The following is a 16255-nucleotide window of genomic DNA, read 5'->3' as shown; positions in this document are numbered from 1 at the left end:
AGCATTGTTATCAAGTTGATGTTGAGCAAGGACATTCGTCATAAAAAGCAGAACACAAAAAATAATAAATGTCTGTTGTGTGAAACCTCTGCAGCCGCCAAGTGGCGGGGTGACAATTAGTCAAAGTTGAGCTTTTTATGGATCATGTCACAATAAAATCAGCTGGTTGCAAGTTTTATAAAATGGAAATATGAACTCATTTTGTAATGCATGTAAAATAAAATGAAATAAATTCAACCCCTTGAATGTTTTGCCCATTTTTTTTCTTTTCCAGATCAGTCTTGATCAACAAAATGTTGCTTTTTTGACACACACACAAAAATCACAAAACAAAACACCCTTATTGTGAAAGTGAAAGCTGATTTCTACAAAATAGCAATGAAAGAAAAATACCAAACATTAAATAAGTGAGTGCGTAAATATTTGTGTCAGTGTTTAGTAGATGCACTCTTATTTTCTTTCACTGTCTACTTTGGGCTCAGGCCTTCAGAGTTAGCTTGAATCGGACTTGGACACAAAGAGCTGTTTGGATTTGGATTTGTTTGCGCTCTAAACTGTTTCCTGTTTAAATATGGAGGACATGCTGTTGTGAGACGCCAACTCCGTTATGCAGTACACTCGCACGTAGCTCCTAGTAGCACTTAGCATCCATTAGCAGCTGATTGGTGTTGCGCAACACATGACAACAATCATCTGGTCGGAACATGGTGTGCTAAATAGCAAAACATAATTAACCAAGCCTCGAGGCAGATAATTTGCCTTGAGGAATTAAAAAAATCAAGGGACTCAAATCATTTAATGAATCATTACAGAATGAGTTATAGGTTCTTCATGTGAATCACAGAGACAGAACAGGTGGGTCGACTTCAGCCCCCTCCATTGACTGTAGAAGTTTTAGTCCATAACCAGGTTTAAAGAAGAAGTAAATCTTTACATAGGACTTTAAGTTATTTTGGAAAAGAGGCTTTAGCTGTAAAATTTGTCTGGCTCCAGTAGTTGATTTGACAACAACTGGATCGGTCTTAATGAGGAAGAAGTGCTTCGTAAAATCCACATTTATTTAGCTTCACATTATATTAGAATGTTATTCCCTCATCTAAAACATACCTGGAGTGTTGCTTTTATTCTTTCGTACATGTTTGAGAAATCCTGTGATCTCGCCTGGCAACCATTCTGACCTTCCGCATCCCAGAGCAGACTTCCCCCACGACTTCCCCACTCAGCTCCTAAAGACTAGCCAACAGCACTCAGCAAACACCTGCTGGAACTGCTTATCTGTGGAGCTCGTTATTCAAGCTACTTCTTGGTGCAGTGCTGGTAAAAACATTGTTAAAGGGTTAATTGAGAAGCTGTGATGACCTGCTGAAAGCAGGGTTTTAAAGAGACAGAGGCCCAATTTCAAGGGATTAAATTAAAATTTCTTTTGAATTTGTTCATACCAACTGGAAGTTTATTGTGCTACAAAATGGCACTATATACCTGGAAAACATATATTACTGCCCCTTCAAGGAGGGACTGGTGTTGTGAAAAAGTCATGGAACCATTTTGAGCAAAGACCTTATCAAGAGTCAGCGACAATTTAGGTGTATTGTACAAATCTTACATCTATGCCACTCTTTTGTGGCGGAGATATTCACATGCACAGAGACCCTGGGCCCCACACAAAAAACAAAAGAGAAAACTCACATCGAGACGCCACAAAACAAAAACAGGTCACTCAGGCCGCCCGCCACTGACTCAGACTCTGGATAGGTTATGTGATGTGAAGCTGGAGGTTGAAACCGACAACATGGGCGAACAAAAGCCACTCGTGAACCGATCTGCAAATCCTTACTCCATCATCATCATCAGCATCCCGAGGTGGGAAGATGTTCCACTGCCTCGGCATGATTTGGCAGCAGCCGGATGCATCATGTATGGATCTGCCAAGGATAAAACGAGAGGAGCACATCCGACCTTCCAAGTCAGCCATACCGTCCATTGCACCTTAGCAGAGGCACAATCGCAAACATTCACACCAGGAGAGGTACTTGACCGCATGAAGTGACGTTACCCAGCTGGAAGCTGGCCCTACCTGACTCTGCACGCATTCCCTTCCCGTTACCTCCTGTTTTTTACGGATCGGCTTTCATACGATGAAAATTCTGTAAGCCGGTCAATTAGCAGAGAGGATTACACGCCGCTTCACACAGGCTGACCTCATGGCAGCCAAAGCAGAAAGCAAAGCGAGGTCATTGTTGAACGTCGAGGCCCCGCGAGTTTTATTGAGCGTGACTCATGATTAGGAATTTTGACAGTGAGTTCAGCACAGACGAAACTAAGCCAGCGCCATATGCTGCTTTTGGGGGGGTTGAGGCCAAAAGAGTCCAGAGAAGACGTCCAAGTTTCTCAGAACAACAGATTTTCCCCCAAACTTCATAAACAGTTGAGCTTATCAGACGTGTAATTGTCCGATGGTTTTGGTATGCCACTGCAGGACTATATCCATCTACTCATCTGAGACTCTAAGAAATGCCTCTGAAATATCCACTTTCATCCAAGCGTCCCAGTACGTCGACAGCGTGTTTTATTTTTAAAAGCGTATCCGGTGACAAAGGACACTCTAACCCCTCGCTTGGATTACATGCGGACGGGTGCAAGCATCATTATGTTCTACGCATACATGCTTTTTAATAGGTTGAGAGGGAGACCAATCACACTTGTCAACCTGTTGCCGGGATACCGGCAGTGTGGTTGCTAAACACCGGTCCACAACTTTTACATCATGGACTATATTTCTGAAAGTTAGAATATGAAAGAATATTACATTACCGCGCAGAAGTGCTGAAGCAGGTCCCAGCAGCACCTGCTCTTTCAGTGTAAAATATCAGCAACCCCCCATACCCCTCCGCCCCCCCAAAAGCTCCTGACTCTTGGAACAATTTCCTCGTTTAACGCCCTGCTCGCATGTAAGAGGATAATCATCTTCTAATCCTAATTAATTGTCGGCCTAAAAATAACGCGAAAGGCTGAGGAGCGTTTTGAGTGAGAGCGAGTGTTTTGAGTTAAATATATCTTTTTTTATCTAGTGATAACGGCTCAGTTATAGTTTTCCAGGGATGAACATTTATCTGTAATTTGAGGCGCACATTTATTTCCGTGTACTAATTAAATCTCCCATCAGATGGTTATCGGTTTAATTAGGTCTTCTCTGTTTCAGCTCTGTGTTTTGGCTCTTTTCTCTCTCTCTCTCTCTCTCTCTCTCTCTCTCTCTGCTGTAAATGGGAAAATTATTAACACCACACCTGATGCTAGCTCTGCCCCATCAGGGATGTTGACTGACATCAAAAGGCAGGTTTAGTGTTGGATTAGCTGTGATTGATGCTTTGTGGTTCACTGGTTGATCTGCTTCTCAGATCTGGGACCAGTTGGAGGGAAAGCTTTGATTGTGTTTACTCCGGCCGGTGAAGGGATTCTCTCTCCTGGGAAAAAAAAGCAAAGCGGTCCAGTTGTTCTCGTCTGAACTGAAACGGTTTTAATCCACAGGTTCGTGTTCTTTTTTTTCTTTTTTTTTCTCCCTCTCTCTCTCTGATCCGCTATGGCCTCCTGCTCATCTTGGTTATGCCTGAGGAAGAACTGCTGGGGTTTTTTTTTTGTGTCTAGTATCTGTTCATATTGTTTTTATATTCAAGAACTGAACTGAAAAGTCTGCTTCAGTTTGGTTTTGCTTCAAAATGGAATAATCCTTTTCAGAAATAATGATGACATGTCCAAAGATGTGCAGATTTAAAGTCTTTTGAAAACAAAATTCAAAAAGTTACTTTTTCAACTAACAAAAAGTCACTGTCCCTTCCCTATTTTTCTTCTCTTTTTTTGTCAGTCGTCATACTTTTGCCTTCCCTAAGAGTTGACAACATTTTTGAAGCTGAAAAAAGTAAGAATTCATAAACGAGGCAAAATAAAATGTAAAAAATTGTCTGAGTAGAATAAAGACCAAATGCACAGCCATAAGTAAATGAAAACAGGAAGAGAGAATTCCCTGGGAAGAATTTCATTTTAATGTTGGAAAAACCCAACATTCCCATAATATCAACAAATAAATAACAACCGGCCTTAAATGTGTGTTTTAAATGAAATGCATGTAGTGTAAGGAATGAAAAGACATATTAGGAGTTCCTCAAGTTTATGTTTTTGGCCTACTTTTAGTCAACGTCGACATGATGCTCTGTGGCCAGATTATGGAGTCTTACAGTATCTATACTGATATCATACAACTCCATTTCTCTGTGTCACGTCTCGGCCATAGTCCATCACTATCAGTGGATCTGCATTATGTGGGTCTGAATTTCCTCATACAGATAAGACAGAAGTCATTCTTGTAGACTTGGGTGTCATTATTGAATCAGTTTAAACTTTGCTATCACATAAAGTCCAACACTCCTTTTGGTATATTTGTTCTGTCCAAAAAAAAAAACACTGGCAGGAGTAATTAATGTCCATTTTAGAGAGTTCAATTATGGTAAGATCTGTGTTTTTGGATGTAGAGAGAAATTATCTGCAGAAAATCTTCTTAAGCACGAGGAAAGCACACAGAAAGCCCCTGAACCTTCCGCAAGGTAATGTGTGTTCAGTCCATTTATAATCAGAATAATCCAGTTCAATGAAATAGTCATTTTAAGTAGTCTGTTGGAGGAAAACTTCCTTTCCTCTAACAGACGGTATCAGCAGCTAGCATCAAATCTTTTGAGTCAATAAAAGAGGTAAAATGTGTTTTTGAATGTTTTTTGGGTTGTGATCATAACATCCTGACACAGCATGTTGCAGCTACGTTACAACTACCGTGATCCTGTTTATTTTCTTTGTGAATTAAAGCACGGATAAAATGTTGGAAACATTCATGATAATATATTTTTCTTAAAGTAAAAGTTATTCAAGAAGCTGTTCACTTGCTTAACCAGCTTAGACTGCTTTTCTGTGAAGGCCGTAAAACTTAACGTTAAGTTGCCAGGCAGGTAGAAGGTTCTGGGTTTGAATCCCATGGAGTTTGCAAAAATAAGTAGTGAAAAATAAATAGTGGTGTAAAAAAAAGCAACAACATATTTTGGTTATTAGTGGAAAATTCAGAATTACTTAACAAAATTTAAAGCGTGAAACTGCACTGAAAAAAGAAAACGCAGCTCCAACTTAATTACTTTAATTGGTAAGTAAATTAAGTTTATCCAACTTACTTTATTAAGTTTATGAAGTTGCTGAAGTAAACAAACATAAAGTTTAATAAACTTCATTCAGTTATGACATATTTAAAGTTGGAGCTGCATTTTCTTTTCTTTTTTTCAGTAATAGGCTGTGATTTTTAAATCTGAATGTGCAAACTGAGGCTTCCCTCCTCACCTGGTGCGTGATAAAGATTACATCACGCAAATACAGAAAAATCATACAATCAAACCTGCTACTAGTTTTGGCCAGTATGAGTTCAATATTTTATTTTAAATTAAAAAAAGAAAACAATAAAAATGTTTAATGTTAATTTGAAAAGCTCCGTTTAAAGTAGCTGTTAAGAAATAAAAGGGTTCCCAGTTGATGCTGTGGCAATGATCTGAAGACAATAAGTCGAGGGTTACACACGGCAGCTGTAGGTTTTGACTTCTCAGTGAGTTCTGTAATCCATCATCTTTATCAGCGAAAACACAAATATTAGCTGGTGTGCAAACAATGAGTCACTGTGACTGGATGTGACTAACTAAACGGTGATGTTTGCTCACAGAAGCCGCCAAACATTTTAACGAGCTGGGCAAACTCGCTTCCTCTCAGGGTTCTCGCAAATCAGGTGTTGGATATCGTGCTGGAGCGATTCTCCTGCTCCGCTTGCTTGTCATAAAACTGGCAGAAAGTGAAAGCGGCAGGTACGCTCCGAGTGTGATGGATGTGTAATCATAAAGCAGGTTTTCTCTGCTAACTCATTTAGCCACAGTCAACGAAAAGGCACCTTATGTTCCCCTATTTGGTGTGAGGATATTGAATCTCTAGACAAGCACTGCAACCTACAGCATAGATGCTCTTAACGACCAATTTTAATGCAAAATTGGAACTTAGCTCAAAGCGTCAAGGTAATGCAGACAATCTGCTGTGGCACTGTGTTTCGGTGCTCTGCCTTGGTAAACACACATCTTTAGAGTATTGTGCTAAAGGTGAATTTGCCAAAGCAAAGGATTTCTTTTAGATTAATTTATCAGTTAGCTTTTGACAAATGATTAGTCATGAAGACCAAACAAACAATTCAGGTTCCCAACCGAAGGTGGCTGGATGGGCGACGTTCCTGCTTGGCGTGTCGCCACTTTAGCCTCGAGCTGGATTGATTTTCTCAAGATCACAACAAGATGGTTTTTGAGCATCTGTGACAAAAGGCATACATGAGGGAAAAGATAAATTTTTTTTTTGACAAACCTTATCGTGGGAAAGAATCTCTAATTGTCTGGGAAGCTACATATTATGACACGGGACCCAGTAAGGCAAACTGGTTTAACTGGTTACAAAGGGAAACTAATGCCATCTCACAGTTGTATTTCTTCAGTGTCGTTATGGATGTGTGGGACTGGTTTGTGGGACGGAGTATTTTTTTTTTTTGCACTCAAGGAAGTGATTTTATGCTGAAGTGTAAACATGTTTTGATTGATTTTTGTTGTCATAGATGAGCTGCTGTCTTTTTGTTTTTCTGTCCTCAAATGTTTTCATCGGTTTTCCCACAGTTAGCAGCTTGCTAAAGTCTTCACACCCTTTGAACTTTTTACCCAATGTGTCACTTTGAAATGTGACAGAATGATATAAAGTGATCCATCACCTAATTATGAAATGGAAGGAAAATTATGCATGACTTTCTGGTTTATTTTTGCTCATTTGAAAAGTGTCATTGTCAATAGAACCACCTGTCATATGTATGTCTCCAATACCTTTGCAAATCTGGATACTGAAATTAGATGCAAATAATTAGTTTCAAATTGTTGCCACATATTCTTTATTATATTTACATCTAGGTTCAGTTAAAACAACCGAAGACAGCTACATCCACACATTGATTTGTTCTGTGCATCAATGCTGAATGGGTTTGTAGTCACACCGTGACATTGTAACGTAGAGCTGTGTATCATCTGCCTAATCATGTTAAGTTGCTATATGTTTTATTTATTTATTTATTTTATTTTACCAGAGAACAAAGTATAAAGAGAATATCAGCCAGGTGTTGCAATAAGATCATGTACAAAGATTGAAGTTATGATACACCGAGACTTTTAATTGCCTTATGTTTAGTTTTTTTTGTTGTTTTTTTTTTTTTGAATGATAGTAATTGTAAGTAGTTAAGCAGATCCATTTTAAAAGTCACAAAGCAAGTCATTTAATTTGTTATTTGCAAGCGGGAACATGTGCTGTAGATATAAAATAAGACTGGGCCCAATATTGAACCTTGGGGTACCCCGTATGTGATTTTTGTTAACACTGATGTAAAGTTACCTACCAACACTAAGAAGTTCCTGATCTTTAAGTAAAACTTGAAACCAATCAAGTACTGTACCAGAAGGTCCCACCCAGCTCTCCGGTCACTCCGGTACTATATCATGTTAAACAGTGTTGAATGCTGCGCTTAAGTACGTTAATAACAGCTCAATGTGCAAATGTCATTGAAGAGCTTAGAATACCACATAGTCATCATCATTGAACACAGCAACGTTTATTATTTATGTCTACAAAACGCTTAAAAGTTTAAGCTTTTGCAAAGCGCCGCTCATCCTCCTGCCACTTTGACATGCTTCCGGGGATGTTACAGACAATACGTTGCTGGGCAGTTTAGTCCATAGGCTGTAAATTGTCGCCTCTCGGACACTTCACCGGACACTGGTAGTTTTGACTCATCTGGATTTCCCCTGCATTAGTCACCAACTGGAATATACACACAGACGCGCACAAGTATGCCCACATAGCTCCCCACGCAGCGCGAGAGAAACGGGCCGTGGTGCGGTGTGTATGACTGACACGGATAACACAGCTCTCTATAGCGCGGCGAAACGCCGGGCCGTCTCCATCAGCTGCTCCGCCAACTGCTCTCTGGCATCCAGCAAATTTCTGAGGCTGTGCGAATGGGTCTGCACAATGCCTTCAGGACAACGAAGACGCTCGAATGAATTGAAAAGATGTTGGGTTGTAAAATTGCACAGGCCGCTTGCCATCCACTGTGTGTTTTTCGACTACAGATACAGTTGCAGATTAAGAGCTTAGCGCTCCCTAACCAGAGCCTTGTGAGAATAATAACCACATTAGACATAAGTGAGCTCCTACTGATGACAGTACCAGAGATGTCACTGACGTAGCTGCCAACCCATAAACACACGCATGCATCTGATATGAAGTAATAGGGGGTCAGTGACTGCGACCCGAAGCCTGAGCCTTGGAGTAATTAATGATGTAAGGGTTTCAGATGTCACTGTAAATATCAGATTTAATGACACCTGGAGGTCAGCATGCCCTTGTTGTGTTGAAAGGCAGATGAAGTCAAAGTGGGCAAATGAAAAAGGTTGTGAGAGAGAATTTGCCGTAAAACATAACATGACAAAGTACCATGTAGTTTTACAAGCCACTTTATTTATTTTTTATTTTTATAGTAGATTTCCAGTAAGCAACAAGTTGGCTTTGATTTTCAGCAGAGCAGCTGAACAAGCTGATTAGCATTTCTCGCTGTGACCACGGAGAAGCATTCAGCTGTTGACTCAGTTAGCTATGAATGATATTCAAGACAGCAGATTGTGGACAATCTGAGAAATACAGTGACAGAATACTCTCATCGTGGCTACGGATGTCATTAAGTCAGAGCTTTAATGATGGATTTGAACCATTATTTCTCTAGGTTGGAATGAAGTTACAGCATACATGTTCACAGATGTTTTAGCGAAGGTTTTCTTCGATCCACATAGGTTCCAAATTAGGTTTACAATCTCAAATATGTGAATCCACTTTCATGGATATTTGGATAAACATTCCTAACCGAGTTGTACAAGGACCACATGTGTTTAGTAGCCTTTAACTTGCTCCTGGCATAATGCAGGCTGGGTATTTGACTGTTCTTCTTGGCACCACTGGTATATGGTATTTCATTTATTGATTTTCAATCATCATCCACCTGAAGTTCACAACTGTGTCAAAGTTTCAACTATCTGACCCAAATCAGATTAAATTAATTAACAAGTTCATTTTAATGGAGAACCTATAAACTACTAAGTCTCCAGTCTATAATACATTGGAAGATGCTGGAAAATAAGTGTCACTTTCCAAAGTGAATCAAGTAATTTTAGAAAGTTGCTTCAAAGTAAACATGCTTTGAAGCAAGGAGGTTGTTTCAAAGCAATAAAGAACCAAGGCTTCAAAACTGACACATTCAAGCTCTACTGGAATTTGGAGCTGCCCATATGAACAAGTAAACTACCTTCTGTCATTGGATGGTGTTAAGAGTTGAGCAGTTTGGCCATAAAGACAATGACAAGAAACCTAAAAATAGCTAGCAAACATAGAATCACGAAATGACCGTTGAGTTGCAGATGTATTGGACAAAGTGGAGGGAGTGATGGACGACTATACCTCCAATTTCTTAATTGGAGGTATAATAAATTATACCTCCATATGCCTTTTTCAACCATTAAAAGGCATATGGTTGAAACTTAAACCTGGTTAGGGGTTCCAGCAGGACGATTGTCCCCAGCACACAACCAACCGCTTCAGGAAACATGCTAACACTCACCTTTTGGCTTGAACGTCAACCCTCTTGAAAATTTGGGAAATAAGCTTAAAGGTTAAGTCAATTCCAAAAACAATGTCCAACAACAAAAGTAAGTTTGACCATTTCTGATGAGAGTATTTTGAAGACATATGACAGTAGAAATTTGCTGTCCTGCTCCCAATACATTCAGCAGAAAAGTTTACATTTAGCATAATATTTAAAGTGGATGAGCAAGTAGTCTTATGCATATCCAACACAAAACAGTGATATTTTGGTTGTTAATTAAATTTAATGAATTATTTGTAATTTGAATATAATTTCCCTTGAGATTTAGTAGGAGGAACAACAGATATGTTTTATATTGTTTTCTTTAATGAAAGAGAATCTTTTATTTGGTCATGACTCCTGAAATTGTGATTCATACTTTTCTCTATAAGTTTGCATTTTGATTCTACTTTGAAGTTCAGCAATAAGATGTTGGGATTTATTTACCACAGTTTGAAAATGTGGTGTTGAAAACCAGGTGGTATATCTGCCGTGGTTAGAAGTCAGGACCGCATAACAACCTGTGGGAGTGCAGAACAGTGTAGAGGTCACAAAATGAGACAAAATGAATGAAAATTAATCATGATCATTCTTCAATCATTAGGTCTGTTCTCCAATTTCAAGCAATTATTTAATAGATCTTAGATTTTTTTTAAAACAACAACTTTAATCGAAATAAATAAAAATAATTTAAAAAAATTAAAAACTAGTAAAACTTAAGATTTTTTTCCTATTTTTGATTTTGGTCCCCTATATCATACAGGACCTAGTTTTATTGACAGATTGATCTCATTTGACTCTTTTGGTTTATTGAACTTTTAAACCTTTTGGGTATAACAACACAATTTTATCAGACTGCAAAAAACGTAGATGTACTGAAGAAGACACTGAGCGCAATTTAATTCTTCACAAAATGTCAACAAAAATGGAGCGACGGAGGATTTTGGCGGTTATAGGGTTTCTCTTTTGTCTCTGACAAAAGACAACATGCCATTTCTCCTGCTAGCGCTAGAATCTGTTTGGGTTGGATTTACCCAGAATTCCCTGCGCTCTAGTCCGTTTCCTGCTTTTGGAACGGTCTCCAGTCTGCTTGGCGTTTACACATCCCTTCAAATCCTGCCAGAGTTTTCTTCAAACGAACTGGGGTCGAGGTTTTTGAGCAGAATACACCTAGTTTTCAACCACACATGCTGTTTTGACATGTAGCCAGATTGTTCAGTTTTACTGACTTATTTTTTCATGTTTGCTGTGGACCTACATGGCAAACAGCTTCTCTGCAGCTCCTCCAGAGCTACCAGAAACTGTTTCAGCTGCTTTGATTGTCACCGTCTTTGCCAGCCTGATAGACGGTCAGGTCTTGGTAGGCTAGTGGTTGTGCTTTACTTGTTCCATTTTTGGATGATGGTCCATGAAATGTTCATCGGGATATTATTCTATAATCTAATTTACCTCCCTTTTTTGAACTATCATTTTTTTTGGCACTAATGGCCATCATTGACAGTTACCAGACAGGAAATGGGCAGAGAGAGAGAGAAGAGGGGAAAACATGCAACAATTATATTTTTTATTTTATTTTTCTTTCGTATATACTGTAGTGGTCTATCTAAACTTCCCTACATCTCTCTGCTGTGTTCCTGTCTGTTTTTTCACTTATGTTTCGTAACAAACTTTTCATGCCTTTACAAGAACTGTTGTATTTGTTTGGAGATTAAATTACGCAGAATGAAGGCAGTTGGCAGCACTGATTTTTGTTTAGATGTAGGCTGAGTGCAAATGCACAAAACTCTTTTCATGTAGTTTTATTTATAAATAGCATAGAAAGCCATGTACCGTTTTCACAATATAAAATTTCTTTTTGTTAGTTTATCTCATAAAATCTCAGTAAAACTTGAGTTAATTGGGTGTGAACACGACTGTACATTTACTGAACAGCGTTACTCTGACCACACTTTCTGCCCGGCAGACATTAACAAGATCTGCTGTATCTGTGTGTTTTCTCCCAGGTACAGATTGGGCTCTCCGGGAGGTAAGACTGACACTTTACATCTTTATTAAAAGTACAAGGGAGTAGCTTAGAGGTTTGTGTTCCCTGGATACACCACATCTATTTATTATCATTCCCCCTCCGTGACCCTATCTTTTTATTTTAGCATGCTGACTCATCTGCTGTTCATTTCCGAAAACCACACAAGACGTCTAGGTTTACATCGCCATACTGTCCGGACCAGGGGAAGTGGGTTCAGGGATTTGGCACGGTATCTGCCTACATAGCAGTTAATGGAGACCAAAGCAACAAATACTCGAGCTTAAAAACAAATTATTCTTATGTTTTGTTTTAATAGTTACTTTAAACTGACAAGGCATTGGAGAGGACAAGTAATGTAACATTTTTGCTGATTTATGTTGTTTTCAACTCTAACTCTCTTCACTGATTTGGCACATGATTAAAGGTGCTTCTATTTAAAGGGACAGTTCAGAAGAAAGAAGCAGTTATTGCCTTCCCACCAGCAGGACTTTGTCTTTTCACTTTTATTTAGTTCAAATTATTCTGCGAGGTGCCCCCAGTCCAAGGGGGACAAAGAGCAAAGAGAACTTTTCCTGACTCAAAACAACTCAACTCTCAAACTGTCATTGCAGTTAAGGAAAATGCATTTGTAAACCTTTAAATTGTTATCTTCGCTTATATATATATATATATATATATATGAACATATATGAACAGAACTTTGCTTGTTCCGTTCACATTACTTGCTTGACATAGGAAGGTTAATGATGACACACCACCTCCAACTTCCATTTCCTGTGCATGTACTCACCTATTTCCTCGTAAATAAACGCTCAATGCGAATGCGAGAACCGGTTAAGGGTTTATAAAATGGCATCAGAATAAACTATTTTATGAAATCGGAGAGAGGTCCGCTTTGACCTCTGCCCCTCTCTGGCTAGTCTTTACCATCAGCCTTCAGAACAAACTAATTTGCATTCATACTAAATGAAGACACCAAAAGAGTTATTTACCGTAGCTAAGATATAACCTTTTTTTCATAGAATCTCACTTTAGAAATCCCAAAATAATGGAGTTGAGAGAATATTTAATTTTCTCTCCAGCGCTGGCGGATCTATAATTAAAGCGTGACGTAACAGACTTGCTCTCAGCTGTCCGAAACCGCTTTGGAATCTGGGTGGAAATGTCAGAACAAGGCCAGAGCAGCACATGGAAAAGAAGAGGACGAGAAGGAGCTTTTCAGGATGTAGGGGCTGTAGTTGTCTGTGTGTGTGTGTGTATTGGGTTGGAGGGGGGCACAGGGGTCAAATGTAGTTGCTTGATATCTATATCCTGGCAACAGAGAGTGAGTGATATCTTGTACAACTGTAGCAGGGGATTGGTCAGCGGGTCGGCCAAGGCCCCTCCTATCAGCGCAGCAGCCTAAGAAAAAAAATACCTAAATTCAAAACATCTCTGAAACTTTCCCCACTCTGCACTGTACCCCCCGGCACTTTAACCGAGGCCTCTTTAGTTGTAATCTATTAATGTCTGTGGAGGTCATTTGCTTTTGCTGTAAGCTAAGTTTGGTTTTGTAGCTCAAGCACTGGTGTTTCTTCACGTAGCGCTCACGACAAGCTGGTTCAAAGTGAAGTTTGGCATGACAACATGAACTCACCTTACGCAGCTTTGCAGTATTACCCAGAGTTTCCATTTTGTCGGTAAGTACTCGCGTAAACAGTTTTGATATCATGAGATTGTTCAGCCGGATACTTAAAAGGCTGTGATTAACAATGACAGATGAACTGAAAATTGGTGCTTCTTATTGCTATTATCTTAATAGCTTTGCTTTTGGGGGTAAAAAAAAAAAAAAAAGACTGTTAATTGCTAATAATGGAAACATCCTGTCCTTTGTTTGATGCCGAGTGTGTGTGGAGGTCCAAAGCACCCTGACGACGGTGGCGTCTGCCCGGATCCTCAGCTGCTGCTTGGTCCTGATATATTTTTGTGTGGCTCACCTATGGCAACAGTGATAGTGTGGAGAGGTATTTAGGGCTGATAGCAGACACAAGACCGTACCCAAGGATCTTCATCTGATGAATTATTTAAAGAGGATTAAAACTATGAAGTTCATGTAAAAAAAAAAAAGAGTTTTTAATAAGGGGGCTTCTCGGTCAGTGGGTGACCCAGACTGATCCCTGTTTTTCTCAATCCATGAAAGCCTTTGACAGCTTTATTTACCAAGGTGATGATTATGATGACATGTCATATTATGGTAACTTTACAGTTGTGTGATGAGAAATTAAGTGCATTTTTGGCATTAAACTGGTATTATTTTATCACCTGAATTTGGGTGCCCTAAATTAATTGATATGCATTTTGAATTTAAATCTGCCTATATGATTGGATTGTGCTTATATGAACTGGGCCGGTTATGAGTTGGACTTCTTTACCTTGACATTTGCTCGTCTCAGTGCTATATAGGTAAATTAAACTGCTCAAAATGTAACTTAAATCGTATTATTCTGAAAATCTGGAAGTAGCTACATGCTACTACTTACGGAAAAAGATTATACATTTCCAGAAAAACAAACCCCAACAAAAAACAATGCAAAAGAATTAAATAACTTTGATGGGAAAATGAAGAAAATAGGTTAAAGTAAAAAAAATAAAATAATAATAATAATAAAACAGGTTAAAAAAAGAAAAACAATAAAGAACACTGGTAAAAAACAAAACATAAAGAGCAGTTATTTATATCAATTACTGATTTTATATCAGTAAATTTATATTGATATAAAATCAATTACTGAAAAATGTATGTATTTATCTATTTTACTTTTAATAAAAGGTAAGGAGCTGATCTAGGTATAACATTGATTAGAAATATAAAAGAGTAAAAACACTGAGAACACAAAGGGAAAAAACATATAAAACAAGCCAAACAGTATAAATCTAAATAGAAAACAAATTCAATTTCAATTTCCACTCGGGTGGAAATTGAACACATGCTGGAATACATTAGCTCAGTGATCTAAGTCTAGTGATTAGAAGTGCAGTAAATCATTACAAATTCATCAACATCTCAAGAGTTTAAATCCCTTCATCTTTTTCAGTTTATTTCCAGATCTACATCCTTATCGATCTGTTCATCTTTTCTTACCAAATCTACACCAGAAGGCTTATTCCAGCAGTTTGTTTCTTGTTTCTATGGAAATAGAGAATGTCCTCACAGCCTTTTAAATTTCGTGTATAAAAAAAAGACCAAAGAAAATCTTCTCTTAGTTTTTTCTTAGTAAAGCTGTGATCAGTGGCTCTTCAAACTGTCTTTGTGAATGAAAAACTTAGTAGCCTTAATTTTTTTGTGGTTAAATTTTTCTCTACAAGTGTCTATTCTCTCCCTCTAATGAACAAATCGCCATGTTTTCACTACCATTTAACTGTTTCGTCTCCCTAAAAGTAAGGGGATAAGAGAAGGGGCACTGGGGCTTTCTATTGTTTTGCAGTCATGTCCCTCTTCCAGTCGGGTCTGATGGATGAGGGGGGGAGACGGTTCTTAAAGCCTTTGAAAAGTGATTAATAACGACACTGGAGAAGGGGCCCCGATAGCCCGGGCTGTTTGTTTTGATTGCATTTTCATCGGCCGCTGTGCCCAACCTGCCAAGAGACAATGGCCGTCCCTGTTTAGCGATGACCTCTGGCCCTGTCTCGTCTGGAGGCGCTGCGCTGTGTTTAAGTGGATGCTGAACAGCCTTTGCCTCTGGCTACCTGAAAAACTCTCTGAGTAACCTGACACCACAAACGCACAGAAACCAACTGCGAGAAAAAGGGATAATACCCTCCAAACCAGTGGAGCAAAAATAAATTGTTACATGAAATAAAGAGAAGCAAAAGAGAAAATTATTGGAATAAACCCTAAAAGAAAGAGATGGAATTACTTTATGCCATGTGTATCTGCATAAAACAACATTGTTCTTTGTAAAATGTCATTTTTCCAAGTTCAGTTATTGTTATTTTTTTCCTCTTTTTTAAAGGGGTGAATTTTTAAAACTTGTTGATTTAAATGTTGAAGTGTGAATGGAAAATTTGTATACCCTAGTCTGAAGACTGACATTGTTGCAGTAGTATTATATGTACTGTTATGATAAATCAGAAACTAGATTACAAAAAGTGAGCAAGCCACACGTGAGTAAGCTTGACCTGTTGATGTATGATGTGAATAATTTAAAAATGTATTCAAGGTTGTTTTTCTCACTATAAACCTGACGCTCTACTTTAACTGGTCTGGACTATCTGGTCAAAATAAAATGCTGAAGGAGAAAGATTAGAGTTTTATACAGAATAATGAGATGACTGTTAAACTAGTTTGACATAAAAGACCGAGGATTAAAGCTACACTTAAAAAGAGCTTAACACAATTAAAGCCCTGGTAAAAACACACCTTTATCTGCTCCATTTGTCAAACAGACATGTCACAGGTTCTCTAT

General features: G+C 38.5%; 1 protein-coding gene across 4 annotated transcripts in view; it reads left to right on the top strand.

The window, feature by feature from the left end:
* The first annotated feature begins 13261 nt into the window (after positions 1 to 13261).
* The window catches only part of tp63 (tumor protein p63), a 40622-nt gene continuing 37628 nt past the window's right edge, over positions 13262 to 16255 (top strand). Inside the window, exon 1 of one of the 4 annotated variants that reach the window (XM_016681379.1) lies at positions 13262 to 13489. In XM_016681379.1, the coding sequence (XP_016536865.1) occupies positions 13437 to 13489 (53 nt within the window). In that variant the 5' untranslated portion in view covers positions 13262 to 13436. The remainder of the gene's footprint in view (positions 13490 to 16255) is intronic. The other 3 variants (XM_007571361.2, XM_007571358.2, XM_007571357.2) reach the window with 3 other exon arrangements.

Source organism: Poecilia formosa, unplaced genomic scaffold (assembly GCF_000485575.1).
Source record: "Poecilia formosa unplaced genomic scaffold, Poecilia_formosa-5.1.2 Scaffold279, whole genome shotgun sequence".
Taxonomy (NCBI): domain Eukaryota; kingdom Metazoa; phylum Chordata; class Actinopteri; order Cyprinodontiformes; family Poeciliidae; genus Poecilia; species Poecilia formosa.
Note: the sequence above shows the minus strand (reverse complement) of the source record. Positions and strands in the feature narration are given on the sequence as shown.